At 44.4% G+C, this 27,703-nt stretch overlaps 1 protein-coding gene across 4 annotated transcripts in view; it reads left to right on the top strand.

Annotated features, from left to right (window-relative positions):
* Positions 1 to 27,703, top strand: part of SLC22A4 (solute carrier family 22 member 4) — a 44,333-nt gene that overhangs the window by 12,401 nt on the left and 4,229 nt on the right. The window contains exons 2-8 of one of the 4 annotated variants that reach the window (XR_003234411.2): positions 4,066 to 4,169; positions 5,813 to 5,967; positions 14,323 to 14,494; positions 19,155 to 19,281; positions 23,191 to 23,291; positions 24,916 to 25,130; positions 26,321 to 26,671. Coding sequence is in view for 3 of the 4 variants with exons in the window: in XM_025994948.2 (XP_025850733.1) it covers positions 4,066 to 4,169; positions 5,813 to 5,967; positions 14,323 to 14,494; positions 19,155 to 19,281; positions 23,191 to 23,291; positions 24,916 to 25,130; positions 26,321 to 26,503 (1,057 nt within the window). In the remaining variant the exon portion in view is untranslated. The remainder of the gene's footprint in view (positions 1 to 4,065; positions 4,170 to 5,812; positions 5,968 to 14,322; positions 14,495 to 19,154; positions 19,282 to 23,190; positions 23,292 to 24,915; positions 25,131 to 26,320; positions 26,672 to 27,703) is intronic. The other 3 variants (XM_025994948.2, XM_072731782.1, XM_025994949.2) reach the window with 3 other exon arrangements.

The raw sequence follows: 27,703 nt of genomic DNA, 5'->3' as shown, positions 1-27,703 counted from the left end.
ATTATGTTTTAGAAACGTTAATGCTTGACCTGAAAGCACAGCTCCAGAGCAATGCCAATCAGTTCCTTAATAGACTGCCCACCATTAGCCTCTGAACAGACCACATGTGTGTATGTTTGTGTGTACATGCATGTGTGCATATGTGCAGAGATACAAGGGACAGTTCTATCTTATTTAGGAAAAGACTATCTTCTACTGGGTTTACAATGTCACTGTCAGCCACAGGGAGTTCTCTGGGCTCTGGCTAATGGAATCCCAAAACACACCCTTCAAATCCCAAGGGGCTGGTCACAGGTAGGACCTGGCCTTCATTAGAATAACCCCTTGGAGAAAAGGGCCCTTCTTCAGGCTGGCAGCTGATTTATCAGACTTCGGTCCCATGACTTACAGCTGGAACTTTGCTGATCCTGTGTCCTATTACTAGGGCCTTTGCAGCTTCCCAAAAAGATTCTGTGGCACAGTAACTCTTCACGAGAGGGCCCAACCTTGAAACCAACTATGAGTAGCCATGACATCAGCTGCCTTCCCCTGCTGGGTATGAGCAGGATTTCCAAAAACCAATAGCACCCTCCATGGGCTTGGGACAGGTGGCTGCTGTGTGCACGTGGCTACCACCTCTGCCACAGGATGCTGATGGGGATTTGGGACACCCCTCTTCAGGGAGGAAGAGGAACCTAGAGCCGTGGCTGCATAGGCTATAGTAGGGAGGGATGGGGAGCTGGCCCATACCTCATCCTTCCTACCACCCCAGTTCAAAACTTGCCCTGCTCCCTTCCCCAAAGAGACAAGGCTCGACCCACTACTGGGCCATATTTATAGGCACACAAACTGTGCAGTTATATGGGGCTCCACACTTGGTTGTAATGCTCTGCTACTGATGTCTTGAAATTCTTCATAATTTTTGAATAAGAGGTCTTGCATTTTCATGTCACATTGGGCCTGAAATTAAGTAGCCAGTCACTACACTTGCCACATAATCCCTGGTGCCACAATCTTCCTCTTTCTTTTCTGTCCTTAAGTCTTATTTATCCTGCCTTTGGGCAAAATCCTGACAGAAAATACTCAAAAAAAAAAAAAAAAAAAAACCACACACACACAAAAGAAAGCACATTCTCTTTGGAAGAGCTTTCCTACTTGATTGGAAATGAAATGGTGACAGTGGATAACAGATACACTGATACCCATGGGATTTTCTCACATCTGTCCAGTTCTAAAGGCTGGTAGTTTTCTTACCCCTAGTCTTAGCATCTCCCTTGAAGAAACATAGTGGATGGCATTTAATAAGCTCATTTGTCTGACCTTTAGAATTCTTGCCCAAAGCATAACATGGGTAAAGGTTGAACTCTAAGGCCTGAGTTGGTATTTAGCAAGCCTATGTACTTGCAAACAAACACTAGTCTCTGAGCCTCATTTTTGTTTTTTTGTTTTTTAAAGATTTATTTATTTATTTGAGAGAGAGTGGGGTGGGGCCAGAGGGAGAGAATCCCAAGCAGGATCCATGCCCAAGCACAGATCCCAACACAGAGCTCAATCCCACAATCCTGAGATCATGACCTGAACCAAAACCAAGAGTCTAATGCTCAACCAACTGAGTCACCCAGGTGCCCAAGCCTCAGTTTACTCTAAAACAAAACAAAAGGGCAGCCTGGGTGGCTCAGCGGTTTAGTGCCGCCTTTGGCCCAGGGCGTGATCCTGGAGACCCAGGATGGAGTCCCATGTCAGGCTCCCTGCATGGGGCCTGCTTCTCCCTCTGCCTGTCTCTGTCTCCCTCATTCTCTCTCTCTCTCTCTCTCTCTCTCTCTCTCTCTGTGTGTGTCTCATAAATAAATAAAATCTTTTTAAAAATTTTTTAAAAATTAAAAAGAAACAGACAAAACAACATGTTATGAGGCTTAGGAGTCTCAATCATTAATCTGTTTGTTAGGGCAGATTCCAAGCTCCTTTCTGATACTTTGGGCAGCAATCTTTGGAAGTCGGTGGCCATTAATTCGGGTACATGTCCTGTCTATGCCTTCTGACCCAAGGCATGCCAAGGCACATGAATCTGGGCATTCAGTTTTGGAGGGTTTGTCCCCTCTCCCCTGAAACCCCTACAGGAACCCCAGTTGAAGCAACTGTTCTCTGAGCATGGTCTCAAATGCAATCTCTGATTGTGCTTGAGGAATAGAGAGCTGAGGTCTTGACCCACTTTGTTTTTCCTCTGCAGAGCTGTGCTTAGACATTCTGCCTGTAGCCAGCAATGTGGGTGCCAGGAAAGGCAGCCTCATGAATCTTGGTATTGTCTTTAGGACAGCGGTGTTTGCAAGGACATTATCCTCAACATCATGGCGTGACCTCTTTGTGGAAGGAAGTATATAGGAGAGACTTCTCTTATGTCTTAGTACTTAGAAATACTAGCTTCTGGAGAACGAGTTTATTGCTTTGCATACAGGGATTCTGCAAGCTGAGCCACTGCAATCCTCAGAGCCTGGCAAGCAGGCAGGCCCCTGGGCAGGATGACTGGTTGTCAGTCTTACCCTTGGCTTGGTTATTTTGCAATCCCTCCTCCCCTGGGCTGTTTGCCCTGATTCCTTAGCTTTTTGTTTTATACTTTCCCCTTGTATGTGTCCTTATAAACATCCCTCTCTGCTACACAGGGAAGTGTGATAATAAACATGGGAATTCATTTTTAAATCTACTTCAGGGAAGTTGTGAGGATTAAGAACTGAATGGCTTCACAGGGAAGCAGCACAACCACCCAGTTGAGGTGGGATTCAATAGGAGGCAGAGTTTTTTTTTTTTTTTTTTTTTCTCTAGACTGGATCATCTTGCTACACACAGCAATCCCCTGATCCACAGAGCCTATATATATATATATATATATATATATATATATATATATATATATATAGAGAGAGAGAGAGAGAGAGAGAGAGATGTGTAAATGTATGTATATATATATATGTGTGTGTGTGTGTATATAATATATATATATGTGTGTGAGAGAGAGATATATATATATACCTCACTGAACACACTTTGAAATTTTTGCAACCTCCCTTGAGATTTTGCTGACTTGACTTAATTAAAGAGCTGAGAACTAAAATTCTTCCTGAAGCCCTCATTTTATGGGTCCACCAGTAGGGACTTGTTAGGGCTAAAACAGCCCACAGGCCTGAAGCACAGGAGGAACCACCCTTCTGGGAAGGCTGGGTGGGAAGGAGTGTGGAGGAGGGTAGAGGAGATAAAGAGTGCTGGAGAGGTGCAGATCCCCCACCCCCATGGCCACACAGTGGGCCCTGAATTCATGCCCCATAGGCTTGGCCTATGGTATGAATGGAGCAGAGAGAACAAGGTTTTCAGAAGGAGTCTGCTCAGAAAATATAATCACAGACCACTTGGACTTTTCAGCAGGGCAGAGGAAACTTCGGCTTAGGCCCTATGCCCTGGCCCTGGGGAGTTTCAAACACCTTCTCTCCATGCTTGGATGTCTCCTGAAGCAGAAATATGACCTTGCTTCATACTGCTTCACAGTGGAGGGGTCACCAGGCACAGCCATGGCCTTGGCAGGCTTCTCGCTATGTGACACAAGCAAAGCTGAGGTATTACCCTCTCTAACCCCTAGAAGAGGAAGGTGAGGGGCGCCTGGGTGTGTCAGTGGTTGAGCATCTTGCCTTTGGCTCAGTGCGTGATCCCAGGGTTCTGGGATCGAGTCCCGCATCAGGCTCCCCAAAGGGAGCCTGCTTCTTCCTCTGCCTATATCTCTGCCTCTCTGTGTGTCTCTCATGAATAAGTAAATAAAATCTTTATTTTTTTTTTTTATTTTTTTTAGTAAATAAAATCTTTAAAAAAAAAAAAAGAAGAGGAAGGTGAGTCACAGGGGGACAGTGACTTGGCCCCCAGGGCATGGTAGAATCAGGAGTCAACCCCAGGGCTGTGGAACCTCTGCCCTTAGCACAAAGGCAACAGCCTGTCGCAGGAGAGGAGACCCTGTTCCAGCTGCCATGCTAATACTCCCTCAGATCTGGGCTGGGGCTGGGCCTACTGGAGGGCTGGGCTCACACTTCATGTTGTCTTCTCTGGCAGTGGAGTCTAGTGTGTGAGGATGATTGGAAGACGCCCCTCACCTCCTCCCTGTTCTTTGTGGGTGTGCTCCTTGGCTCCTTTGTGTCTGGGCAGCTATCTGACAGGTAAGGAGGCTGGGAGGGAGGAAAGCTGGAATAGGGCCCCTTGTCAATTCACTGCCAATCTTGGGGTGGGAGTAAATTTAAGGCATTTCCACTCAGAAAGAGAGGACCCCCCCCCCCCCCCACACACACACACACACACGCCAACAAGTCAGTGAAAGGAGGAGCCATGATGTCTCATGTTTCCTGTTCCATCAGCCCCTTGCTGGAACCTTTTGTTCAGTTCTCCCAGCCTCAAACCTCCAGGGATTTGGCCAAGGGTCAGGAAGACTCAATGGCCTCACTGGAAACAGATTCTTATATCACCAAACCTCTCAAAAAAAAAAAAAAAAAAAAAAAAACACTGCTGCCCTCACCACTCTGCCCCACCTTACTTCTTACTCTTAGATGACGTTTGGTCTGTCCACAAACAGCCATCCATCAGTCAGAGGAAGGTCCAGACAGCCAGGACCCACACTCCTGCTGTGGGTCAGGCCCCCAGCAGGGCACCAGGGCCGCAGAACTGACCCATGCTGGTTGTGGGCCTCCTGAAACTCAGAGTCTAGAGGAGACAGCGCCATGGCCCCAGGAAAAATGCCTCACTGGCCCCTGAATGTCCTAAGGGCACCAGAGCAGGCAGGTGGGAGTGCTCAGTAGCAGGGTTGGGAAGGCTTCCCAGAGGACTGCCTGTCCCTCCTTCAGTTACAAAGTCCCAAGGGACTATAAGCCCAAAAGCCTGAGACCTGAATTTGGAAAATGTGGTAGGAGACTGTTCTGCTCACACCTGTGCTCCATTCTACCCATTGGTCACCATCAGAAAGTAAAATGAGACTTAAGCCAACTCTTGCATCATATTTACTGCTGCAAGCTACACTTCCCGTAGACGATTCCCACACAATTTTGGTTGCACATTAGACTCACCTGGGAAAATTGATTAAATCCTAATACCCAAACTGCATCCCAGAAAATAAGAATCTTGGGGGGTGGGGTGCTGGCCCCAGCATTTTTTGGCAGCAGGGGATTTCAAGTGCAGCTAAGGTTAGATACCACTGCCGTAGAGGTTGATCCTCATTCCAGATTGACAGAACTAGATACTAGATTACCTGCAATATGTACTCATCCATTTTCCAGAAATGTGATGTCAGCTTCTACCTGTGGCTTGTTCCAAAAAGCAGATTTCTCTCTTTTTTTTTTAAAGATTTTATTTTTATTTATTTATTCATGAGAGACCAGAGAGAGAGAGAGGCAGAGACACAGGCAGAGGGAGAAGCAGACTCCATGCAGGGAGCCTGACGTGGGACTCGATCCTGGGTCTCCAGGATCACGCCCTGGGCTGAAGGTGGCACAAAACCGCTGGGCCACCCTAAACAACTGGGGCTGCCCTAAAGAGCAGATTTCTATGGGGACCTTGCATGAGCTGCTCTATGCTTTCGAGATATGGGGCCTCCACAGAAGTTTTAGGATCTCAAAAGGCACCTCCTGGGGAGATGGATGCCTGAGACATCACAGAGGAAGAACTCAGGAAGATGAGGTGGAGAAAAGTTGTCACAGCCCTGAAAACAAAACAAAGTCTGCAGTGATAAGTGACTCAAGGCTTGCCACATGCCCTAAGTTACAGCTGCCGTGACCTGCATGTGCCATGTTTTGTGCTGTGCTATATTCTACAGGTTTGGCAGGAAGAGCGTCCTCTTTGCAACCATGGCTGTGCAGACTGGCTTCAGCTTCCTGCAGATTTTCTCCATCAACTGGGAGATGTTTACTGTGTTATTTGTCATCGTTGGCATGGGCCAGATCTCCAACTATGTGGTGGCCTTCATTCTAGGTAGGAATGGCTTCAACCCTCAGAGCTTCTCCTTCCAACCGTCTGAGAGGCCTCAGAAAAGGGGGCCACTAAAGAGGGCATAGGGAGTGCTCTTAGCACAGAAGGAAGCACCTCAACCCATCGGCTGTCCTTCTAAAACAGGATCAGCCTCAGATATACATGTGTTGGGGAGGGGGCTGTAGTCTCAGGTTCTTTGATCTGATCACGACAAGCAAGTGCTCACAGGGAGCCAGCTCTGTCCTGGGCTCTGAAATGTGGTAGTGAATGCCACCCACACAATAACTGAGACACATCTCAGGAGCATAAGGTTTGGGAAAGGCACAAAATTGGGGTGCTGGAGGAGGAACCACCTAGAGATGTCTTTGATCTGAGTTGTGAAAGCTTGGAACTTCAGTCTGGGCAATGGCACAGTGTTTCTGGCAGCTGTGCCTGGCCCCTGGAGGGACTAAGGGTAGTTGATGTGGCCAGTACACAGGTGGAAGACGCATGTGCTGACAGGAGTTCATTGCCAGACCGCCATCACTGGGCAGGTCTGGCCTCACCCTGAGTCATAGTGCACCCCAGAGCATATCAGCTGCCTGCAGGACGAGTGCTGTTGATAGTACTCCTGTCTCCTAGCAGCAGCCTTGCTTCTGGAGTCTCAGGCAGCATGAAGGGGACACACAAGCTAAAAAGGACATGAGGAGGCCCCCAGCGCTCTCACCAGCATTTCCCCAGAGGAAGTGAGGTGAGCTCCAAGCAGCCTGGCCAGGGTCACCCACAGGAGCAAGTGTCCCCAACATGCTCTCTTTGCCAACCTGTTCTCTTCCCCGCTGAGTGGGGGTGTGGAGAATGAGGGGCCCCTCTGGTACAACAAATACCAGTTCCCATAATCTCTTGTGTGATGTCATCATTGGCTCAGTGCTGGCCTAGTTTGTCCCTATTGTCACACTGTAATTATTAATAGTGCCTATTTATTTATTTATTTATTTAAGATTTTATTTATTTATTCATGAGAGACACAGAGAGAGAGAGGCAGAGACACAGGCAGAGGGAGAAGCAGGCTCCATGCAGGGAGCCCAATGTGGGATTCGATCCCAGGTCGCCAGGATCACACCCCGGGCCGAAGGCGGCACTAAACCACTGAGACACCAGGGCTGCCCAATAGTGCCCTTTTAATGTGAGTCTAACAATTCTTTTTTTTTTTTTTTTTTAAGATTTTATTTATTTATTCATGAAAGACACAGAGAGAGAGAGGAAGAGACGTAAGCAGAGGGAGAAGCAGGCTCCCCTCAGGAAGCCCAATGCAGGACTCAATCCCAGGACCCCAGGATCATGACCTGAGCCAAAGGCAGACACTCAACCACTGAGCCACCCAGGTGCCCCTGAGTCTAACAATTCTTAATGTCTCAAAAGTCTGAATCTGTGAAGATGGATTCTGATTGCTTTTAAGAGTCTAAATGACTCACTAGCTTGGGAGATGCTGTGTTCTCTTAGTTGAGGAGGTGTACACTCTCTGTGAGGTTGCCAAGATGGGATTGCTCACATTCCACTCCTTTAATCATTTGTGAAGAGCTCCTTGACACAGCCAAGTTTTCTGGAGGGGGATTCGGGGGGAGGGAAGAGCACACTGAAGCCACATGGTCCCGGCCATTAGCACCCTCTGTAACAGGTCCCAGCAGGAAGGGGGGGAGCCAGATGTTCTTAAAGAACATCCTTTTGTGTTAGAGGATACAGAGCTTAAGGCCAGTGGTGCTAGAAACTAAGGATTAGAAGAATTCAGGATGGAGACTGCAAACTCCTAAGGCCTCATGACCCCAAGGACACAGGGATCTTGGGTAAAGTCTATTTGTTCTCATGGGCAACATTTCCCAGAATCTATATTCCTAGTGGTAATCCTCCCTAAACCCGAAAAGTCCAATTTGTGGCCCAGCTTGGGACAGACACATACCAACATACAGGTACATACAGACACATCCAGGACTAAACAGGCCTCCTCAAAACAGAGGACTCTGCTTGAGGTGGGCAGACCCCTCTAAAGAGGACCTAAAGGACCATCTGGAATGGAAGGGCAGAAAATCATGGTGAAGCCAGAGAAACCCTGTCACTGGGATTGGGAGCCAGGTGGGGTTTGCACCAGCATGGCATCCCCCAGGTTCTACTGAATGGCCAGTGTTGCGTTCTTCCTTTCCAGAGGTAAGGGGCCTTGGAACCTCCCCTGTGAGTAGGTGAGGCTGGGAGAGCCCATCCGAGCCCTCCTGCGGGGAAGTCCTGCCCAACTGGCCCTGACACCACAGCCTGCTCCCCTCCCAGCTCCCCATGCCAAGAAGAATTATAGGGCCAAGGGGGAGAACAAGATCTTGTCAGATCGGGGAGGTCCGAGATTTATAAACCAGCCATCAGTGAGCTGGACGCTGGGTGCTCAGGCTCCCCATCAGCCTGGGTCCCAGAGCCTCCCTGGCTGGCGGTTCACGTCTCTGTGCTCTAAAGGGAACTGCTAACGTTTGTGTCCTGGTAGGAGACTCTTTGTGTTGGGTATTCAGGTTTGGACATTTGAGAATGTCGCTGAAAACCTATCCGCCCCCTGGGGTAGCGGACTCCGGAGTCCCGGCCTGGGATGCCGCGGCGGCACCAAGTGCGAGGGCTGGGCGGCGCCTGGCTTCCCCGCGGCGCAGCAGCGCCCCCTGGCGTTCCAGGGCCAAAAGGGTGAATTCTGGGTTCTGAGTAAAATAAACGAAAGCTTGAGAGATGCGCCTTCAGTTTTATGCCCTCTGGCTCTGGGGAAGGGTTGGCGAGAATCTGTGATAATAATCCCATTTTAAGAGGCTTCACATTAATTCAGGAAGCTGAATTGCTGCCATTCTCAAAACGACGCAGAAATGGACCTTCCTTGCTCTACTTTTTAAAAATTGTAAAACCTACCAGAGTCCTAGGGGACAAGGGAGGGAAAGAACAGTGCTAGCCAAAGGAACATAAAGTGGATTCACCTGATAGTGAGGGCCTTGCCAAGAAAAATGCTAGTTTAGGAGGAAATGACCACTCAGGATGGATGACCCCAACTCTGCCCACACTCCAGCTCACTCTCACCATCTCCTACTGTTTCCCAGAAATAGTGCCTCACAGCTGTCCACAGTCTTCTGGGTAAAAAGCCAGAGGCTCCTCTGTTATCCCTCATAACTACCTGTTCAAATTTATATTTCACAGTTAACTGCTTTCTTGTTTTGACCGATCCACTAATTCAGTATTTTCCTAGTGTTTCTAACATCAACCTCCTGTGCAATATTTGTGCTACTATGCTGACTTATTTAAAACTCTGCTTCCTCTGGTGTCTATATATGTTCTTCCTTTTTTCAAAAGTATGTGATTAATGGCATCCTCCTCTATAACTCTGGCTACCAGAAAATTCAGGCTAAATTGAAACTATCAACCATGCAGTCTTTATCAGTCACACATTTTTAAAATGTTTTTAAATTGAGATATAATTTGCATACCATACTATTCACTCTTTTAAAAGATCTACTTTAATGGTTATTAGTATATTCGCAAAGTTGTCCAACCATCAACTTTTTCCAACTCCAGAACATTTTCATCACTTACTCAAAAAACCCTATACCCATTAGCAGTGATTCTCTATCCTCCTCTTTTCCTAACCTCTGGCAACCATTAATCTACCTTCTCTGTGGATTTATCTATTCTAGACATTTCAAACAAGTGGAAACATACAACATGTGGTCTTTGTGATTGACTTCCTTTGCTTGATGTTCTCAAGGCTGGCTCATGCTGTAGCATGGGAATCACTATTCCACTGAATGGATTGACTACATCTTCATCCACACATCAGTTGATGGCCATCTGAGTTATTTCCACTTTTTGACTATCAAAAATAATGCTACTATCATGATTTGAGTACAGGTTTTTGTGGATATGTGTTTTCAGGTCCCTTGGATATGTACCTAGGAATGGATTTGCCAGGTCATATGGTAATTTTATATTTAACCATTTCAGGAACTGCCATACTGTTTTTTCAAGGTGACCAGTTGCATATTTTTTGTCCTTTTCTCCAAGGCAGAACTTTTGCCTTTCTTTGTATTTTACATTAATTAATTACAGTAACATTAATATTACTGTTATCTTATTATATTCAAATTATAAGGTACCTCAAAGACTTCAAGGGATTAGATGAGATATAAATATATTAAGAAGATGCAGAAATTTGCTGGATCCCTTGTTTGCACTGTACTGAGTGAAGAAAGACTTTTTGGGTTATATACAGAGATAATAAAGATTACTTTTACCAGGATAAAAGAATTAGCTATTCCTGGGCACCTACCACATGCCAGATATTCTACTAGATACTTTACACATGGTATCTCAGTCCTTGAATAAGACATCCATGAAGTAGGACTTATCAAAGTCACTCTACTAGCAAATGAGTGTTAAGGAGCCCAGGCTCTCTGCAGATACCTCTCTGCACATGGCCTCTCTACTCATAACCCAGGGGTTCCTGGGTCCTACCCTATAGCCTGGCAACGGTATCACCTTCTTCTTTCTTTCTTTCTTTCTTTCTTCTTTTTTTTTTTTTTTTTTTGATTTTATTTATTTATTCATGAGAGACACAGAGAGAGAGGCAGATAGAGGCAGAGGAAGAAGCAGGCTCCACGCAGGGAGCCCGACGTGGGACCCGATCCCGGGTCTCCAGGATCGCGCCCTGGGCCAAAGGCAGGCGCTAAACCGCTGCGCCACCCAGGGATCCCCCTCTTTCTTTTTTTAAAAAAAGATTTTTAATTTATTTATTCATGAGAGACACAGAAAGAGAAGCAGGAACATAGGCAGAGGGCGAAGCAGGCTCCCTGCAGGGAGCCCGATGTGGGACTTGATCCCAGGACCCCAAGATCACACCCTGAGCCAAAGATAGACACTCAACCACTGAGCCATCCAGGTGTTCCCACCTTCTTATTTCTTGAGCTGGGGTCTGCTGCAGGCCTCTGTTGGTCATTCATAGAAGACTAGGTCCTGCCTTCACATGGAGTGGATCCAGTGATTCTTGGGATAACAACCAAAGAAGGGCCTTGATCAATGTGGAAGTGAGCCTACCCCTCTCTGAGTCACTCCCTTTTGGAGAGAGTACTCTGATTGGAGTGGTAGTGACAGGCAATGGGCAAACACTCCTGATCAGGACATGCTCTCCGGCTTACATGACAGAGTTTTACTCCCAAGAGACATTGCAAGGTCCAAGCAGACCAAGACCAACCAGGAGCAAAAACCTAATGAGTAAACAGGCCAAAATAGGCATCCCCAACCAGCTGTCCTCTGCTGTCACCGGTTGGGCAGCTATAGGCCATGGAAGGTCTGCAGGAAGCAGGGCTCCTCTTCTAGTGCTCCTCAGAGAGGTCTGGTCAGCCACCTCTTGGTTCAAAGACCAGCCCAAGAAGGGAATATGCAAATCCTCACTTCTTGCAAAGAGAACATGGCCTGACCCATGTCCCATGAATGTCTCCCTTAGGAATTTCATTTATAGCACTGCTTGATAAGGCCTGAGCTTTGCCTCCAGGTGATTTTTTTCTAGATGGTATCCATAGTTCAAACAGATCAGGCTTATATCCTTGCTGCCTCAGTTACTACCTACGTGTGAATTGAGGCAATTTGCTTCAACTCTTTAAGGCTCAGCTGATTAAAACAGCAGTAGTATTAGTTTATCTTTTTTTTTAAAGATTTATTTATTTTAGAGAGAGATAGTGGGTGGGAGAAAGAGGCAGAGGGAGAGGGAGAAAGAAGTTCAAACAGACTCCCTATGGAGCATGGAGCCTGATGTGGGGCTTGATCTCACAATCTTGATGTCACAAACTGAGCTGAAATCAGGAGTAGGACACTTAACCGCTAAGCCACCCAGGTGTCCCAGTGGTAATATTAGTTCTTTCATAATTATTGTGAAACTTCAAAGAGATAATGTATGTAGTCGAAGACCTGGCTCAAAGCACCTGCTCAAAAGCAAATGTTAGCTATGGAGATGATGATGGTGACAGCAATGATGATGTGTCAGGAGAAGTGGCTGTCTAAAAGTCAGAGGGCAAGGAGTCGTGCTAACAAGGAACTCTTCAGACTCATGCCATCTGTGTTGCTCCCCGCAAAGACAGAGGGTTACATTTAGAAAGCTCTGTTCCCCCTTTTCTGTGCAAAGTCAGAACAACGCTGTTCTGGCCTGAGACCCGAGCTTAGAGACAGAGGTTATCCAGGAATCCATTGGTATCTCTTCTCTCTCTTCTCCTATCAGGGTCATGGAATCGTAGGGGGAGCTCCCTTGGCCTCACGATATTATAAGATTCTCACTTGGTCCTGTGCACTTGATCTTTTCTGCAACCAAATCCTCTGCTGCTTCACTGCTGAAACAATGCTTAGGGACAAAGCATCCCCCTATTCATTCCCACATCATGATCATTACAGCCAAAGTGTTAAGAATCGTGGCAAGGTAGGTTTGCCTGTGGAATGGTAAGAGGGTCATTACTGAGGTAGGAAAATATCTGGAAATACCACTCACAATCCTCAAAGAAGTCAAGCCCTATCTTTGGAAATTAGTAGAGAGGCTGAAAAGTGCCCTAGGTGGTTAGGCTTATTACCTACAGTCTGGAATGAGAGAGGCACACATTATTGGCCATGTCTATCAGTCTGGTGTTTAGAAATGGTTGTTCAAAAGGGAACCACTGAGGCACACATCTTAGTTATGATGAGTGAGGATGAAATGGGCTGGAGGATCAGGAACAAGTAGGCAGCAAGAATGGGAAACAAACCAACTATAATTGACCCATACCAATGGGGGATTGGGGCACTGATCACCCTTCACCCACACAGTCGAAAATCCACATATAACTTTTAATTCCTCAGATTCTAACTACTAATAGAGCCTACTGTTGATCAGAAGCCTTACTAATAACAGAAACATCCAATTAACACATATTATGTTCTATATTATATACCGTATTCTTAAAATGAAGTAAGCTAGAGAAAAGAAAATGTTATTATGAAAATCATAAGGAAGAGAAATACATGTACAGTACTGTACTGTATTTATTTTTTAAAAAATCCTTGTGTAAGTGGATCCATGCACTGTAGTAATTATATGGCTCCTCTGGAATTCGCCCTTAATTCCTGAGCTTGTGCTCAGGGCATTTTAACACAACTGAGAAAATACTTTTTGAGGGACAAGCCTGAATGGTCCTTTGAATGGTCTGTTTTGTGTTTCCTGGGCTACTTTTCTGTAATGGTGGGCAGATCTCAAACAAAAAGCAAAGCTGTTGCCATTGGCCAGATCTCTGGCTCAGGGTCAGAGGACCAAGAGTAGACTCTGGAAAGGGCCTGGAGCTCCGTGACAACAGAAGGAGCTTGTTCTTGGACTCCCCCATCGCAACCAACCAAGAGCTCCAAAAGGCAGGCAGTATCTCTGGAAGACCTGTAACACTGAGCAGAGCAAAAGCCAACACTCCACACCCCCCCCACTCCCTGCCCCTCCCCCCTCCCCCTCCCCCTCCCCCTCCCCCCTCCCCCCACCCCCACCCTAGTGTTCTCTTTCCCAAAACAAAGCCCCACACCAAGCAAGCTTGGGCCTTTGTGGTGTTCTGGGAAAGCTCTGTGAAGTTTCCTGGGTGTGTGGCCAGCTCTAGAGCTGCCACCTACTGGGCCAGCAAAATAGCTCCTTCTTTCTTTCCTTGGTCTGAATAGATGATGTCTGCCTGGGGCTGATCTCTGGGTACGGTGGCCACAAGGAATTCAGCCCTGGGTGGCTGGGGTGGGGGGGAGGGTGTACCCCTCTGTGTACCTTCAGTGTCAGCTGGATCCTTTTTTTTTTTTTTTTTTTGGATCCTATTTATCATTTCTCAGGGCCTAAGGGTAGCTAACAGTGTCCTAACACAACTCTATGAACTATGAACTTTCCACTGTTCCCCAAGATCCCTTGTCTGTTTGTTCATAGTGAGGAAAGGTGGGAAAGGCTACATGCATCATGACCCCACAGAGCCCCTCAGAAGAGCCTCCTGGAGCACCCTTTCTGCTCCTCACCTTGTGTGCTTATTTTGGAAATGTGGCTTTCTCAGAAAAGATTGCCTCTCAGGGCTGGGCATGATATTTCTGTGACATGAGACGGCCTTCAAAAGATAAATCTGTGGCTCCTTTAAAATCTCGTGAAAACTCATCCTTCTTGAAGGTGTCAAGTCTTGGGTCACTTCCCACTGTCCTTCATAATCACGCCTCCTCTGGGCCCTAAGGCAAATGCCTTTTCCCTTTCCTGAGTAATTGTAGTTCAGACCCTAACTTCCAGGTAATGATGTAAAACAGCAAATATTAAAGTGAGCTAAAATGCTAATACTCCTCCCTTGTTTTGAACAGGAACTGAAATTCTGGGCAAGTCAGTTCGTATTATATTCTCTACATTAGGAGTGTGCACATTTTTTGCAGTTGGCTACATGCTGCTGCCACTGTTTGCTTACTTCATCAGAGACTGGCGGATGCTGCTGCTGGCGCTGACGCTGCCGGGGGTGCTGTGCATCCCTCTGTGGTGGTGAGTGTGGTTCTGTCCCAGACGGCCCCCTGCTGCGGGCCAGCGGCCTGGAGCTGGAGCCTGGCGCAGCCCCATCTCAGTGGAGCTGCCGGAGGCCAGGAGAGTGTTCACCTTTCTGTGGGTGGGCCTGTTGCTGGGGTCTGTTGCTCCACACTGCGCTCCCACAGAGCACCGTTCTCAGGAAACTCGTCCCCACTGAGGCTCCCTCCACTCTCGGCTGTTGGTTGGTGATGTTTGCTGAGGTGGTACTGTTGGGCAGAGCTAGAAAGCTCTCCCTCACCTGGCTCTTTCGACAACTTTTCTCTCAGGAAAGCTTTCCCCTTATGGATTCAACTAGTGTAATTTCTTTCTTTCTTTCTTTCTTTTTTTTTTTTTTTAAGATTTTATTTATTTGAGAGATAGAGCAAGCATGAGCGGGGAGCAGGGCAGAGGGAGGAGAAGCAGACTCCCCGCTGAGCAGGAAGCCAGACAAGGGAACTGGATCCCAGGATTTGGGGACCATGACCTGAACTGAAGGCAGACATTTAACTGACTGAGCCACCCTGGTGCTCTCAATTTAATACAAATTTAATACAATTTCCTCAAGTTTCCCTATCACAGGGTGATTAACATCTAGGTGTGCCTGTTTATTCTGCTTTGTCTTGAAGGTGAGAGGATTACCTTCATTTAATGAGTTTTAGAGAAATATTCTCTCCTTCCTCAATCCTGCCACCCAGTTTTTTGACACATTCATGCAGGATTAAACACGTTTGGAGATACAGGCCCCAGTTTCACCCAATATGATGATGTAGGAAATTTCAGGTGAGAGAAGACAGAATAATGGAATAAAGTCCCAACCATACTTTCTTTTGGGAAACTCCCCATTTCTTTGTTTTGTTTTGGGAGAGGTTTACTTCCATATTTAAGCAAGAAGAAAGGGAATTGCTTTTTTGGGTGGTTATCTCTCTCTAATTCTTTTTGGTTTGGTTTCATGATATCAAATCTCCCAGCAGTGACAGGTTTCACTGAGCTACTTGATCTCTACCTGCTTACACACAATGAAAGTTTCTTTGACCATTTTTCAATCTCATGGTTTAGACTAGCCCTCATGGTTCCCTGTTCTTTGTACATAGCCTAGGAAGTTGCCAGAAGGTCCTTTATCTTGCTGCTACTGTCAGGCAACCATAGAGGCTGACAGGTAGCATATTTTGGCCTTGTTGGATCAGTTAGCACAGGTGGGACCACTCCCAGTTGCTGTCTTATTATCACTTCTAAGACTGCTATCATTTTTCAAAGTAAATTCTTGACATGGATTGTGCCTGGGAGGAGAAAGCACTTTTTTCCTCCGTTCCCTGGAATTTGAGAGACAGTGTGTTAAAGGTTAGATACTCTTCTGATTTGGAGGTTTTTCTCTGGAACTCACCCTGAAGGTCAGAAAAACTTATGGTAAGTAAGGACAGGCCATTCACTACACAGCTCTGTCTCCAAGGAAGCACCCCAGATTTACAAGAGCAGGGCAATTTTCTGGAATGAGAGCCATCAATATCATAATCATAATCATCAACATCTTCTGCATCACATCTTCTTTCCACAATTTCCTTGCTAACTGAATTTACTGTAAAAGATGTTGGTGACCAGAGGTTCTCTCAGAACATATGACAAGACAAGTCCAAAGTTATTCTCTGCCTCCTCAGGCAAATGATGTTAGTAATCTATGATCCCTGGCTCCTGTTGCCATTTTGGTATAAGAGACCACTATTTCTAAAATATGTTATAACCAACCTTTATTACTGTGTGCCTCTATCAGAGAGAGAGAGAGAGAGAAAAGGCCCCTGATGGACCATAAAAGATTAGCAGGGATTTAAATTTCAGCAGCTTAGACCTGTGTTTTAGGTCCAAATATTTCATCAAGGAAGTCTGATAGGTCAGCCCCTTCAGTTTCCAGTAAAGATGGTCCGTTCCATGAGGAGCTGCCTTACTCTTGCCCTAAGGAGAGTTCTTCCTTTGGTTGTCACCTGGTTGGCTCATGAGCACTGCTGGCTGTTGGCACACTGTCCCAGGGACAGGACTGCCCCCCTCCCCAGAGGACAGCCCCAGGGCCAGTGCTACAAGGCTGTGTGCTTGTCCTGAAAGTTTAACACCAGTCTAATCATTTTCCTATAAAAACAAAACAGCTTTCTTAGGAACACCTGGTTCTGGAGGGTGGGCTTCCGGAAGCCATGCTCTTCAGTCTAGGTGGGCTGGGGTCATGGGGGAGCTGGCTTCGGGCTGCTATGCTCCCTGCTGCCTGATTAGTGTGTGATAGAGACTTCCCAGCAATGCCTTTCCCCTGTTCTATTTGAATTCAGTCTGCAGAGAGGCTAGAGAATATAGCGCTCCACTAACTTTTGAAACCATCAGCTAGACTTGATTCTCCATGCAGCAAAAAGCCATGGCAAAAGTAGAGATGGCAGCAGCCCTAAGTATGGTGGGCTGGAAATGAGAGTAGACCTACTATGCAGGGCCCTGAGGGTGGTTGGGGGATTTTTCATATCTCAAGTTCCCTTTAAAAGGTTTGGCAAGAACGGACCACAAGTATGAATGGAGTATGTGTGTACGGGGTGGGGAAGGAGCCCGTAGATGCAACATGGGGGAAGCTTTGCAATATCTAGCTGACCAAACATTAAGAACTTGAGGTTCATAATGAGCCTATGGAAAGAAAGGCAGGCTATTTCTAAGAACAACCTGGTGGGGGAAAGACATTGCTCAGATTTTTTTTTTTTTAAGATTTATTTATTTATTTATTCATGAGAGACAGAGAGAGAGAGAGAGAGAGGCAGGCAGAGACATAGGCAGAGGGAGAAGCAGGCTCCATGCAGGGAGCCCAATGCGGGACTCAATCCGGGGACCATGGGATCACGCCCTGAGCCAAAGGCAGATGCTCAACCACTGAGCCACCCAGGCATCCCGACATTGCTCAGAATTAGAAGTGAAGTGTGCCTGTATATATACATGAAATATACAATGGCTGAAAAGTAAGAGCTCTAATTCTGCACTAACACAGTAGCCACTAGCCACATGCTGCTATTGAAATTCAAATTAATTTAAAGTGAATACTATAAAAAATTCATTTGCTCATTTACATTATTTACACCAGCTCAATAGCCACATGCAGTTTATTGGCTACTTTATTAGACAACACAGCTACAGAACACTGCAGAAAGCTTTCTCAGACAGCACAGCTCTGTTCACTGAAGGTCAATAACCTAACATCAGAGTTCCTACAGGGACCAACTAAAGGCATATTCCAAAATGGCTTAAATAGGGGATCCCTGGGTGACTCAGTGGTTTAGCACCTGCCTTCGGCCCAGAGTGTGATCCTGGAGTCCCGGGATTGACTCCTGCATCAGGCTCCCTGCATGGAGCCTGCTTCTCCCTTTGCCTGTGTCTCTGCCTCTCTCTGTGTGTGTCTTTCATGAATAAATAAATAAAATCTTAAAAAAATAAATAAATAAATAAAAAGGCATAAACTGGGTTCATTTTTCAACCCATGTGCTAGGAATCTGGGGTAGGAAGCTGAGGCTTGGCCATTTGATAAGCTGTGTTGTGCGCTGGGATTAATTCCTGTTGAGGCTCCAGAGGGGCCCATTTACTTATAGGAGGCCTCTGTATCTGCTACATGTAATTTATTTTCTAGGATGATTGAGTACTGACAGGTAAGAAAAACGAGAGCTGGAAGGAGAATGGCTAAGAGATGCTGAGAAATAAAAAGTAGGAAAGAATAGGAAAATATAAATAAATGTAAGTATGATAAAAATAAATAGAAATAGAAAAAAATAGAAAAATTAGGAAAGAATAAGGCAGCACCCATAGCTTAGTGGTTTAGCGCCGCCTTCAGGCCAGGGCCTGATCCTGGAGACCCAGAATCGAGTCCCACGTTGGGCTTCCTGTATGGAGCCTGCTTCTTCCTCTGCCTGTCTCTCTGTTTCTCTCTCTCTTTCTGTGTCTCTAATAAATAAATAAAATCTTAAAAAAAAAAAAAGAAAAGAAAAAAATTAGGAAAGAAGTGAACTGTGTGCAATAAAAAAATTTTAAGTTTCTAGACATTAGGAAAAAAAAAAAAAGACAACAATGTTTCCTAAAAACTGATTTGATTACTCACTGACCTGGGAGTCTGTTGAGAGCCATAGGGATAGCAGCTCATAGGAGGGTGTCCATATATACACTTTCTCCTCTGACTCCAGGAAAAACCCAAAACCACAAATGGCTCCATGGTAAAGGGCATCCTTTACCTGATAAACTTCTGACCATCATCAGCTGGGGCACCAGGAATTCTCCAAGGGATGGACACACTAAAAAGACACTAGATTGTGTTTCTTTAAGAGCTTCACTGGCTATTCAGTTTGAAATGACTGTCCCCCAGTGCCCTGGTTTATGGCACCCACAGTTAATGTTACTCCTTATGGTTTGGTCCTGGCTTCAAGCACAACTGATGATCAGCCTTGTTATTTGATCAGAACTTTGAAATTTGGAGGTGCTTTATTATTCCTGTTATCAACGGAAATCTTACGAGGCCTCCTTCCTGATTTTCTTTAAACAGACTAAAATCTTACAAAATAAAAATTTGGGGGGGCAATTTATGGTGAATAGTATCAAACCTTGTGATTGTGAAAAATTTTAAACCATTAAAAATGTATTCCAGGTTTATTCCCGAATCTCCCCGGTGGTTGATATCCCAGAGAAGATTTAGAGAGGCTGAAAATATCATCCAAAAAGCTGCAAAAATGAACAACATAGCTGCCCCAGTGGTGATTTTTGATCCTATGGAGGTAAGCATTTGCAGATGTGTCCTCCTAAAATCAGCTATCCATTTTTTATTTAACTTAATCCACTGTGTGCTCACTACGATCCAGGCTCTTTGTGAGTCCTTAGAGACACTGTGATGATTAAATACTGAGCTGAAACCCACCTCAGAGTGCTGTGTAGAAACTAGGTGCAATCATATATGTAAACTGCTTAGTATATAGCAAGTGTTGATTAAATATGAGTTCCTCCTTTCCTTCAGCAAGTTTATCTCCAACTTTTTACTGGTATTGCTCTGTACCACTGGTGCACTTACATACTGGTGATTTTTGAATTCCAGATTAAATGGGGAAAATGTGGTTGAGGGTATTCCATCCATGGATTTCCCCACCATACTCTGAATTGTGCCAAAGCTGCCGAGGAAGCTGGGTATGCCTCTAGTCTTGGTATGTCGTGTCTAACAACCTAAAGGCGTGAAAGTGTAGGCTTGAGGGTTCACCCCTGAAGGCAGGAGGCCATGAGGAAAAGATAATATATTATGATAGCAGCTGCACTTCCTGACAGTCATTGAGGATTCTCCGTCCATGGCCTGTGCCAGATCCTAAAGAAAATAAGGAAAATTAGATATAGTTCCTATGCTTAAGGAGCATAGCATGTAGCTAAGAGTGTCAAGAGGATTAGATGTAACATGAATGATGCCAGGAGGGAGGTAGTGCTAAGTATCCAAGGAGTGGATGCTGTGTACCTGCAGAGAGCGCAAATAGATTGACTCAGGGCTGAAGAGGCAGGTCCAACCCAGGGGTTGGGGGGCTTAGATGAATGCAGAAGATGGGGCAGGGCATTCCTGGCTAGGAGAAGGGTAGGGGATTGCTCAGGATACCTTAAGAAGACTAGGGCAGGGACACCTGGGTGGCTCAGCAGTTTAACACCTGCCTTTGCCCCAGGGCTTGATCCTGGAGTCCGGGGATGGAGTCCCACATTGGGCTCCCTACATGGAGCCTGCTTCTCCCTCTGCCTGTGTCTCTGCCTCTCTCTCTCTCTCTCTGTGTCTCTCATGAATAAATAAATAAAATCTTAAAAAAAAAAAAAAAAAGACTAGGGCAGCTGCAGCAACAGTATGCCTGCCCCACATTTAAGTCTGCATAGACTCAAGTCTGGCTACCCTAGAAAGCAGGACTCTGTGGAGGGTGGTGGGCATACCACGGTTCCACCATGAGGGCTGGGATTTCTGACAGAAACAGATATCCTGGCAATAGCTGAAGGATTCATTTCAGGGCCCTGAGCCCAAGCTCTCAGAGGGCTGCCAGTGCAAATATTTCTTAATCCTTTGCCCTTCTGATCAAAAATTTCATTCCCAGCCTTAAATAATTTATTTAAGGAGCATCCAGGGGACTCTTCTACATCTCAGGGTGGTACTGGTTGTTGGATGATATTTCTTGGCTATGTGATCTGATTCCTGTCTTTGAGGAACTTATAATTTAGTAGTGGAGATCAGACATACATGGTTGAAAGCAGTCAAAAAACATAGAGGAGAAAATTATGGGCAAATAAGAATAAAGTCCAGTGTCAAAACACATGTGTCTGACAGCGCCTTGTTGTTGGCGCTCCTGTTGTTAGACACGTGGAGCCTTGACTGGACATGCCTGTTGAGGGAAGGGGAGCCTGCGCTCACCTCTACTGCTCCCCTCCTGGCAAAGGAAGTTGGGTGGGGAGGATCCTCTTTAGGAGGATCCACAGAACTCTGTGCCAGCAAATATGGTCTGCCCAGAATGACAATGGAGAGTCAACCAGGTGTCAGGCACAGTGTTCACCTTATTTGATGTTCATGTAAAGCCATAGCTAGTAGGCACCACTCTAGGCTCTTCTTTTCTTTTCTTTTCTTTTTTTTTTTTTTTAAGATTTATTTATTTATTTATGAAAGACACACAGAGAGAGGAAGAGACATAGGCAGAGGGAGAAGCAGGCTCCCAGCAGGGAGTATGATGCGAGACTTGATCCCAGGACCCCAGGATCACAACCTGAGCCAAAGGCAGATGCTCAATCACTGCACCACCCAGGTGCCCCTATAAAATATAAATTTTTAAAGATTTTATTTATTTATTTGAAGGAGAGAAAGAGAGCAGGAGCGGGGTGGGGGGTGGCAGGCAGAAGGAGAAGCAGACTCCCAGCTAAGCAGGGAGCCTGATGTGGGTTTCCATGTGGGGCTCCATGAGGGGCTCCATCCCAGGGCCCTGAAATCATGACCTGAGCCAAAGGCAGACACTCAAACACTGAGCCACCCAGGCGTCCCTAAGTCCTTGTTTTCAGGAGAGGAAACTGAGGTACAGAGAAGTTAAGTAATTTGCCCAGAACCACACAGCTAGAAGTCTCACTAGGCCTCTCTGTTGCCAAAGTACATATTAACCATGGTTCAAGTATGTGCTTAACAGCATATGCTTTCTTACCTTGTTTTAGAGGCAGTGGACAGAAAAATAAATATAGAGTAGTATCACCTTGGAAAGCTATCTTGGGCTTCTCTGGCTTTCCTTCTGAAGCACTTTCAACCTGCTCAGGGTGTCTGGTCCAAAGGTATTTTGGTGACTCCATACAGAGACTAGGACTGGACACAAGAATATTCTTGTCCTGAGGTTTCTAAAACTGGCTGTTATCACAATCACCCAAAAGGGGGGAAAAATCACCCAAGGAGCTTTAAAAATACAGAGTCCTAGGCTTCAGGGTCCCAGGAAAGGTTCAGATTCAGCAGGCAAGGGGGGGACCTGGCAATCTGCATTTTCATAAGGGCCCTGTGGAAACACCAAGTGTTAGCTTGTGCCTGATGCACAGATCCTATACGTGCATGACACCACTTCCAGAACCCTCTGTGAAGACTTCAAGTTCCCACTAGTTTATGCAGGAGCTTTATTTGGGTTGTGATAATAGTGATATATGGCCAGGGGTATGCTCTAAAGCTGTACATTCCAAATAGTGTAGAAAAAGAAAGATAATATGTCTGCGAGCAAGAGGGAGTATCTGGTTATTCTTAGAGAGAAGGATGCTTACATCTGGGGAGCATCTGCTCTAAAGGCAGTCTGGCAGTCTCACTCCCTCACAATAGACACTCCTTCTCAAGCCTCTTTATTACACACACACCATATCCCAAAAAGATCCCCTACCTCAGAGCCTTTACAAGTTTCAATAAGTTTGGCTATCTAGATTCCTAACACATGGGAAGTTACCTTTAGTAAATTAAGATTAAGAGTAAAGGAAGAAAGCCCATTGATAGCAGTAAGAAACTGCAACTAGCCAACTGGCTAGAATCTTTTTCTCAGTGTTGCAGTAATAGTAATAGTAATAATTACAGTTAAAACATATTAGGCATTAACCATGGTTCAAGTACTATACTAAGCTTTATATATGTGAGATCTCATTTAATTTTTTCAACTCCCAATTACTATACCTTTTTAACAGAGAAGTAAACTGATGCTCAGAAGGAGTACATAATCACTTGCCCAAAGTCCCTCAGTTTACCCAAATCTGTTCTGACACTGAGACAACAAGAAAAGTCCAAAATGCAGACATGGACCTCGAGGCAGGTTGGGGCTGTTTGGCACTACCCACTAAACAGGTCCAGAGGATCATAGCATCCTCTGTGTGATTAAAATCACCAGGGTGGTGACCATGAATCAAGAAAAGGCTATTAGCAGTCAGGCTTTATATAAAAAGACAGTGAAGCCAATGTTATATATTTTAAAGTTTGCATCTAAAATGGGCCACAAGTATTTTCAAGTGTTAGAATTAGCATCATATAAGTAGATGCGCTGATTCCCCTCACATTCCAGACTTCTGAGCATATTCAAGGCGAAGTAGAGTCATATGCTTAAATCTTTCCCACCTTGCTGTAGTTGAAGATACCTCCTCATTACCTCTTAATCTCATGGTTATTTGCATTACTTTAGCTTCAGGAACTAAAACTCCAAAGTCAGCAGAAAGTTTTCATTCTGGACCTGTTCAGGACTCGGAATATTGCCACAATAACCATTATGTCTTTGCTGCTGTGGTAAGTAATAAGTGATCTAGAAACGCGCTATGCAGCACACAAGTATACAACTGATTTTCTCTAATTCATAGCAACATCAGGGCAAGGACTGACTCTTCCTAAAACAAAATAAAGATTATAGACTTCTAAGTAATTTGGAAATGCCTCCATTCAATTCATGGAACTGGATACTAAAAAAAGTCACAGGGAACAATATTTATGTCTGCAGTACTATGGCCCACAGGGAAAGTGTCCCTCCCCTCCGAAAGCAATTGGGATTAATACTAATAAAATTGCTGAAACTGAGAGGCTAATTCAGCTTCCACTTCCTGAAGCTGTACTGTCAACATAACAGTGACATTAGAACAACCTGAAATCCCATTGCCGGTGTGGGAGCTTTGATGAGCTTTTCACACTTGCCAATAGCAAACTACCAAGTGATTTTCAGGCATAGAGGTAATGAATGGACTTTGTCTAGATTTAATAATGTATCTTCCAAGAAACGAGGAAGAAGAAAAGAACATCCCTACCCGCCAACAGCAACACAAAAAAATCAAAGGTTCAGAGACTGTAGTGAGTCTATTTTTAGGGCCATCCTGTTTTGCAGTTAGAAAAAAATCAATGACAGAGTTATGGTTCTGGATTTAGCAAATGTGTCCTAAGCAGGGCTTTCCTCACTCTAGACCTCCTTGCTTCTTCTAGGTCAGCATCTGTCATTGGTACAAATGTATCTTGCGTATCACTGAGCCAGTAATAAACTAGTCACTAGTTTTGCCTACAGTGCACTTATTATCAAATGTGAAACGCTAAGATCCTTAGAGCAATCAAGTTTAATTTTTTCTTTTGTTTTGGGTTAACCCTGTACTACCCAACCTGGTAGAGTATGTATAAAAAGATCCAACAATGTTCCTGAAAACATTTTTGAGACATGCTCTGCTTTTCAGTCATGTTAATAATTAGCAAATGTCTCCACAGAGGAGTCTGCAAAGTGCAGTTATTTTTGCCCAGAAGAGCTTTGCAGTTCTGTGGAAGTTGATTGTAATGATAGGACATGCAGTGTGTACTCTGTGAAACATTGAACCATTGTGGGACTTTCATTCTTTTCCCTCAAGTGACTTTTAATAAACTGATTAGAATTCACTGAAAGTGAATCCCACAGTATTTACCTATGTGTCTTCATTTTTCTTTTGTATAAGAATAAAATCTGGATTTTGTATTCACTGACGTGACTGATGATCTTTCTTCAAATAATAATTATAAGGGCATGAGGATGTACTAACTGTTCAGGAAATATTGAAATTAATTAGATCAGGGTAGGTGTTATTGAATGTTGGTATATCTAAACTAGTGCTTTCCAATAGAACTTTCCACAACAATGAAATATATTATGTTTGAGTTGTCCATTATAGTATCCACTGGTCACATATGGTCATTAAGCTGGTGAAGTGTGGCTAGTGTGCCTAAAAAACTGAATTTTTAATTTAATTTAATTTAATTGTTAATTTAATTTAATTTTAACGTATTGACCTTTAAGCAGCCATATGTGGCTAGTGGCTACTTGTAGGACAGAAAGATCTAAACAATTTCTTGACTGTCATGGGATTATTGAATGGTTCAGGCTCTCCTTTTTTCTTTTGTCTTTCAGGATGCTAACCTCAGTGGGTTACTTTGCTCTGTCTCTCAATGCTCCAAATTTACATGGAGATGCCTACCTGAACTGTTTCCTTTCTGCCCTGATTGAAGTTCCAGCTTACATTACAGCCTGGCTGCTGCTGCGAACCCTCCCTAGGCGTTATATCATAGCTGGAGTACTGTTCTTGGGAGGAGGTGTGCTTCTCTTAATTCAGATGGTACCTGCAGGTAAAAGTTAACAACCAATATTAACAGCTTACCAAGAAAGATCCAAACCTTAACTAGACTAATTATTAGTCACTGCACCCTGTTTGTGTCACCTTTACATTATAAGTTCTTCATAGGTCCACCAGACAAGTGATAGCTAACTATATAATCTTCTGTGGTCATAACTCCCCTGAAATGGGGGTCAGCTTTAGAGGACCAGAAATCACTGCCTGCCAGGAAGACTAAGGCCGTGAATCATCGCCTTGGTACTTTCAAACCTCTTCTCTAAGGAGCATATTACAGTGTTGCAGTGTGTAGTACCGGTTCCAGTATTAAGTCCGTGATTTTTAGGGTCTGTAATCCTTAAGTAGTTAGAGCACAAGAAGATGTTTGCTTCTTTTTTCTCCTCATTTCTAACTTTCTCATTTTATTAATACTGTCAGTAGATCATTGATAACATAGTATTATACATAGAAATATATATTTCTTTAATAATAATAAACAGGATAGAAAGGATTGCTCCTTCTCGTTGAAGGTTAAGATTAACTATATTAACATGCTAACAACTTCCATGAAACTGTTGTAATAAATAGAAGTGGACAAAGGTCCCTGAATGCATAAATGATCTTGAATAACAGTAGAACAAAACAGAAAGCAATGTGTCACTCTCCATCTTTGCTCATGTCCAGTTATTAAGATATTTGAGGAGAAAGTGTTACTTGTGGAACTTATTTTTTTAGAGCAGTGGGGAGGGAAGGGGTAGAGGGGAAGGGAGAGAGAGAAGTTTTTTTTTTTTTTAAGATTTTATTCATTTATTCACGAGAAACAGAAAGAAAGGCAAAGACACAGGCAGAGGGAGAAGCAGGCTCTCTGCAGGGAGCCTGATACAGGACTTGATCCCAAGACTCTGGGATCACAACCTAGCCGAAGGCAGATGCTCAACCATGGAGCTACCAGGCATCCCAGAGAGAGAGAGAGAGAGAATCTTAAGCAGGCAGAGCCCAGCTCAGGGCTTGATCTCAAGATCCTGAGATCATGACCTGAGCTGAAATCATGAGTCAGAAGCTTAAGTTACTAAGTCACCCAGGTACCCCAGGAATATCTTTATATTCTAGAAACATTGCTATACAAGCAAAAAGGACAACAAAAGCAGCTGTTAACAAAGTCTTACTTCCAAAAGCACCTCTATTTACCCTGAGTCTCTCTTCCAGATTACAACTTCTTGTCCATTGGTCTGGTGATGTTAGGAAAGTTTGGGATCACCTCCGCTTTCTCCATGCTGTATGTGTTCACTGCAGAGCTTTACCCCACCCTGGTCAGGAACATGGCTGTGGGAGTCACATCCATGGCCTCCAGAGTGGGCAGCATCATTGCTCCCTACTTTGTTTACCTCGGTGAGATGCATCTTGTCAATTTGTTCTTTTTTTTCAAATATAAAGGAATAGATTTTTCATTGTGAAAAATGCAAACAGCACAGAAAGTACTGGAAAAAGTACAAGTTCACCTCTTCTCTCTCGGCTCCCCAGATTGCAGCCCTAGAAGTAGCTAATATTAACACTTTGGTGAGTAGCCCTTCAGACATTTTGTTTTGCAAAAAAAAAAAAAATATATATATATATATATATATATACACACACACTAAAATTAAAAACATAAACAAAATTATATATACTGTTTCACAACTTTTTTAACTTAGCATTGTTTCAGAATATCTTTCCATATTAGTATATAGAGCTTTTTTTTTTTTTTAAAGATTTTATTTATTCAAGACACAGAGAGAGAGAGGCAGAGGGAGAAGCAGGCTCCATGCAGGGAGCCCGACGTGGGACTCGATCCTGGGTCTCCAGGATCACACCCTGGGCTGAAGGTGGCGCTAAACCACTGAGCCACCCGAGCTGCCCAGTATATAGAGCTTTTATCTTCTTTTTAGTTAGTATATGTTCTTCCAATGCATGTATATACATAATTTGTTTAACTAGGTTCAGTGGATGGACATTTAGGCCATTTCCAGGTTTTTGTTATTACAAATAACACTACAATGAACATTCCTCTATACTCCTAAGACCCTTTGTTCATTTAATTATGTACACTTGGATGCATGGATCCTTGGAGCAATTTAATATTTTCATAGATATTGCCAAACTGGCCTCTAAATATTGTACTAATTTACAATCTGACTATCACTATATGAGAGTGCCTGTTTCTCCATATCCTCACTAGCAATGAGGATTATCCAATTTTTTAATCATTGGTAATCTGTTATCTGAAAAATGGATATTATAGTTGCTTTCATCTCTAATTCTTTAATTATAAATAAGGTCGATCTTTTTTAAAAGATTATTTATTTGAGAGAGAGATTGAAACTGCACAAGCAAGTGCTCATGTGAGTTCAGGGGAAGGGCAGAGGGAGAGAATCTTCAGGCAGAAGTCCTGCTGAGTGCTGAGTCAGACTCAGGGCTCCATGTCAGGACCCTGAGATCATGACCTGAGCAGAAGTCAAGAGTCAGACCCTTAACCAACTGAGCCACCCAGGTGCCCCTGATTTGTGAGAGCTCTTTCTGATTAAAAGAAACTAGCTCTCTGCATATATAAAT

The sequence above is a fragment of the Vulpes vulpes genome, chromosome 12 (genome assembly GCF_048418805.1).
Source record: "Vulpes vulpes isolate BD-2025 chromosome 12, VulVul3, whole genome shotgun sequence".
Taxonomy (NCBI): Eukaryota; Metazoa; Chordata; class Mammalia; order Carnivora; family Canidae; genus Vulpes; species Vulpes vulpes.
The sequence above is the reverse complement of the archived record's forward strand: the minus strand, read 5'-3'. Positions and strand labels throughout refer to the sequence as shown.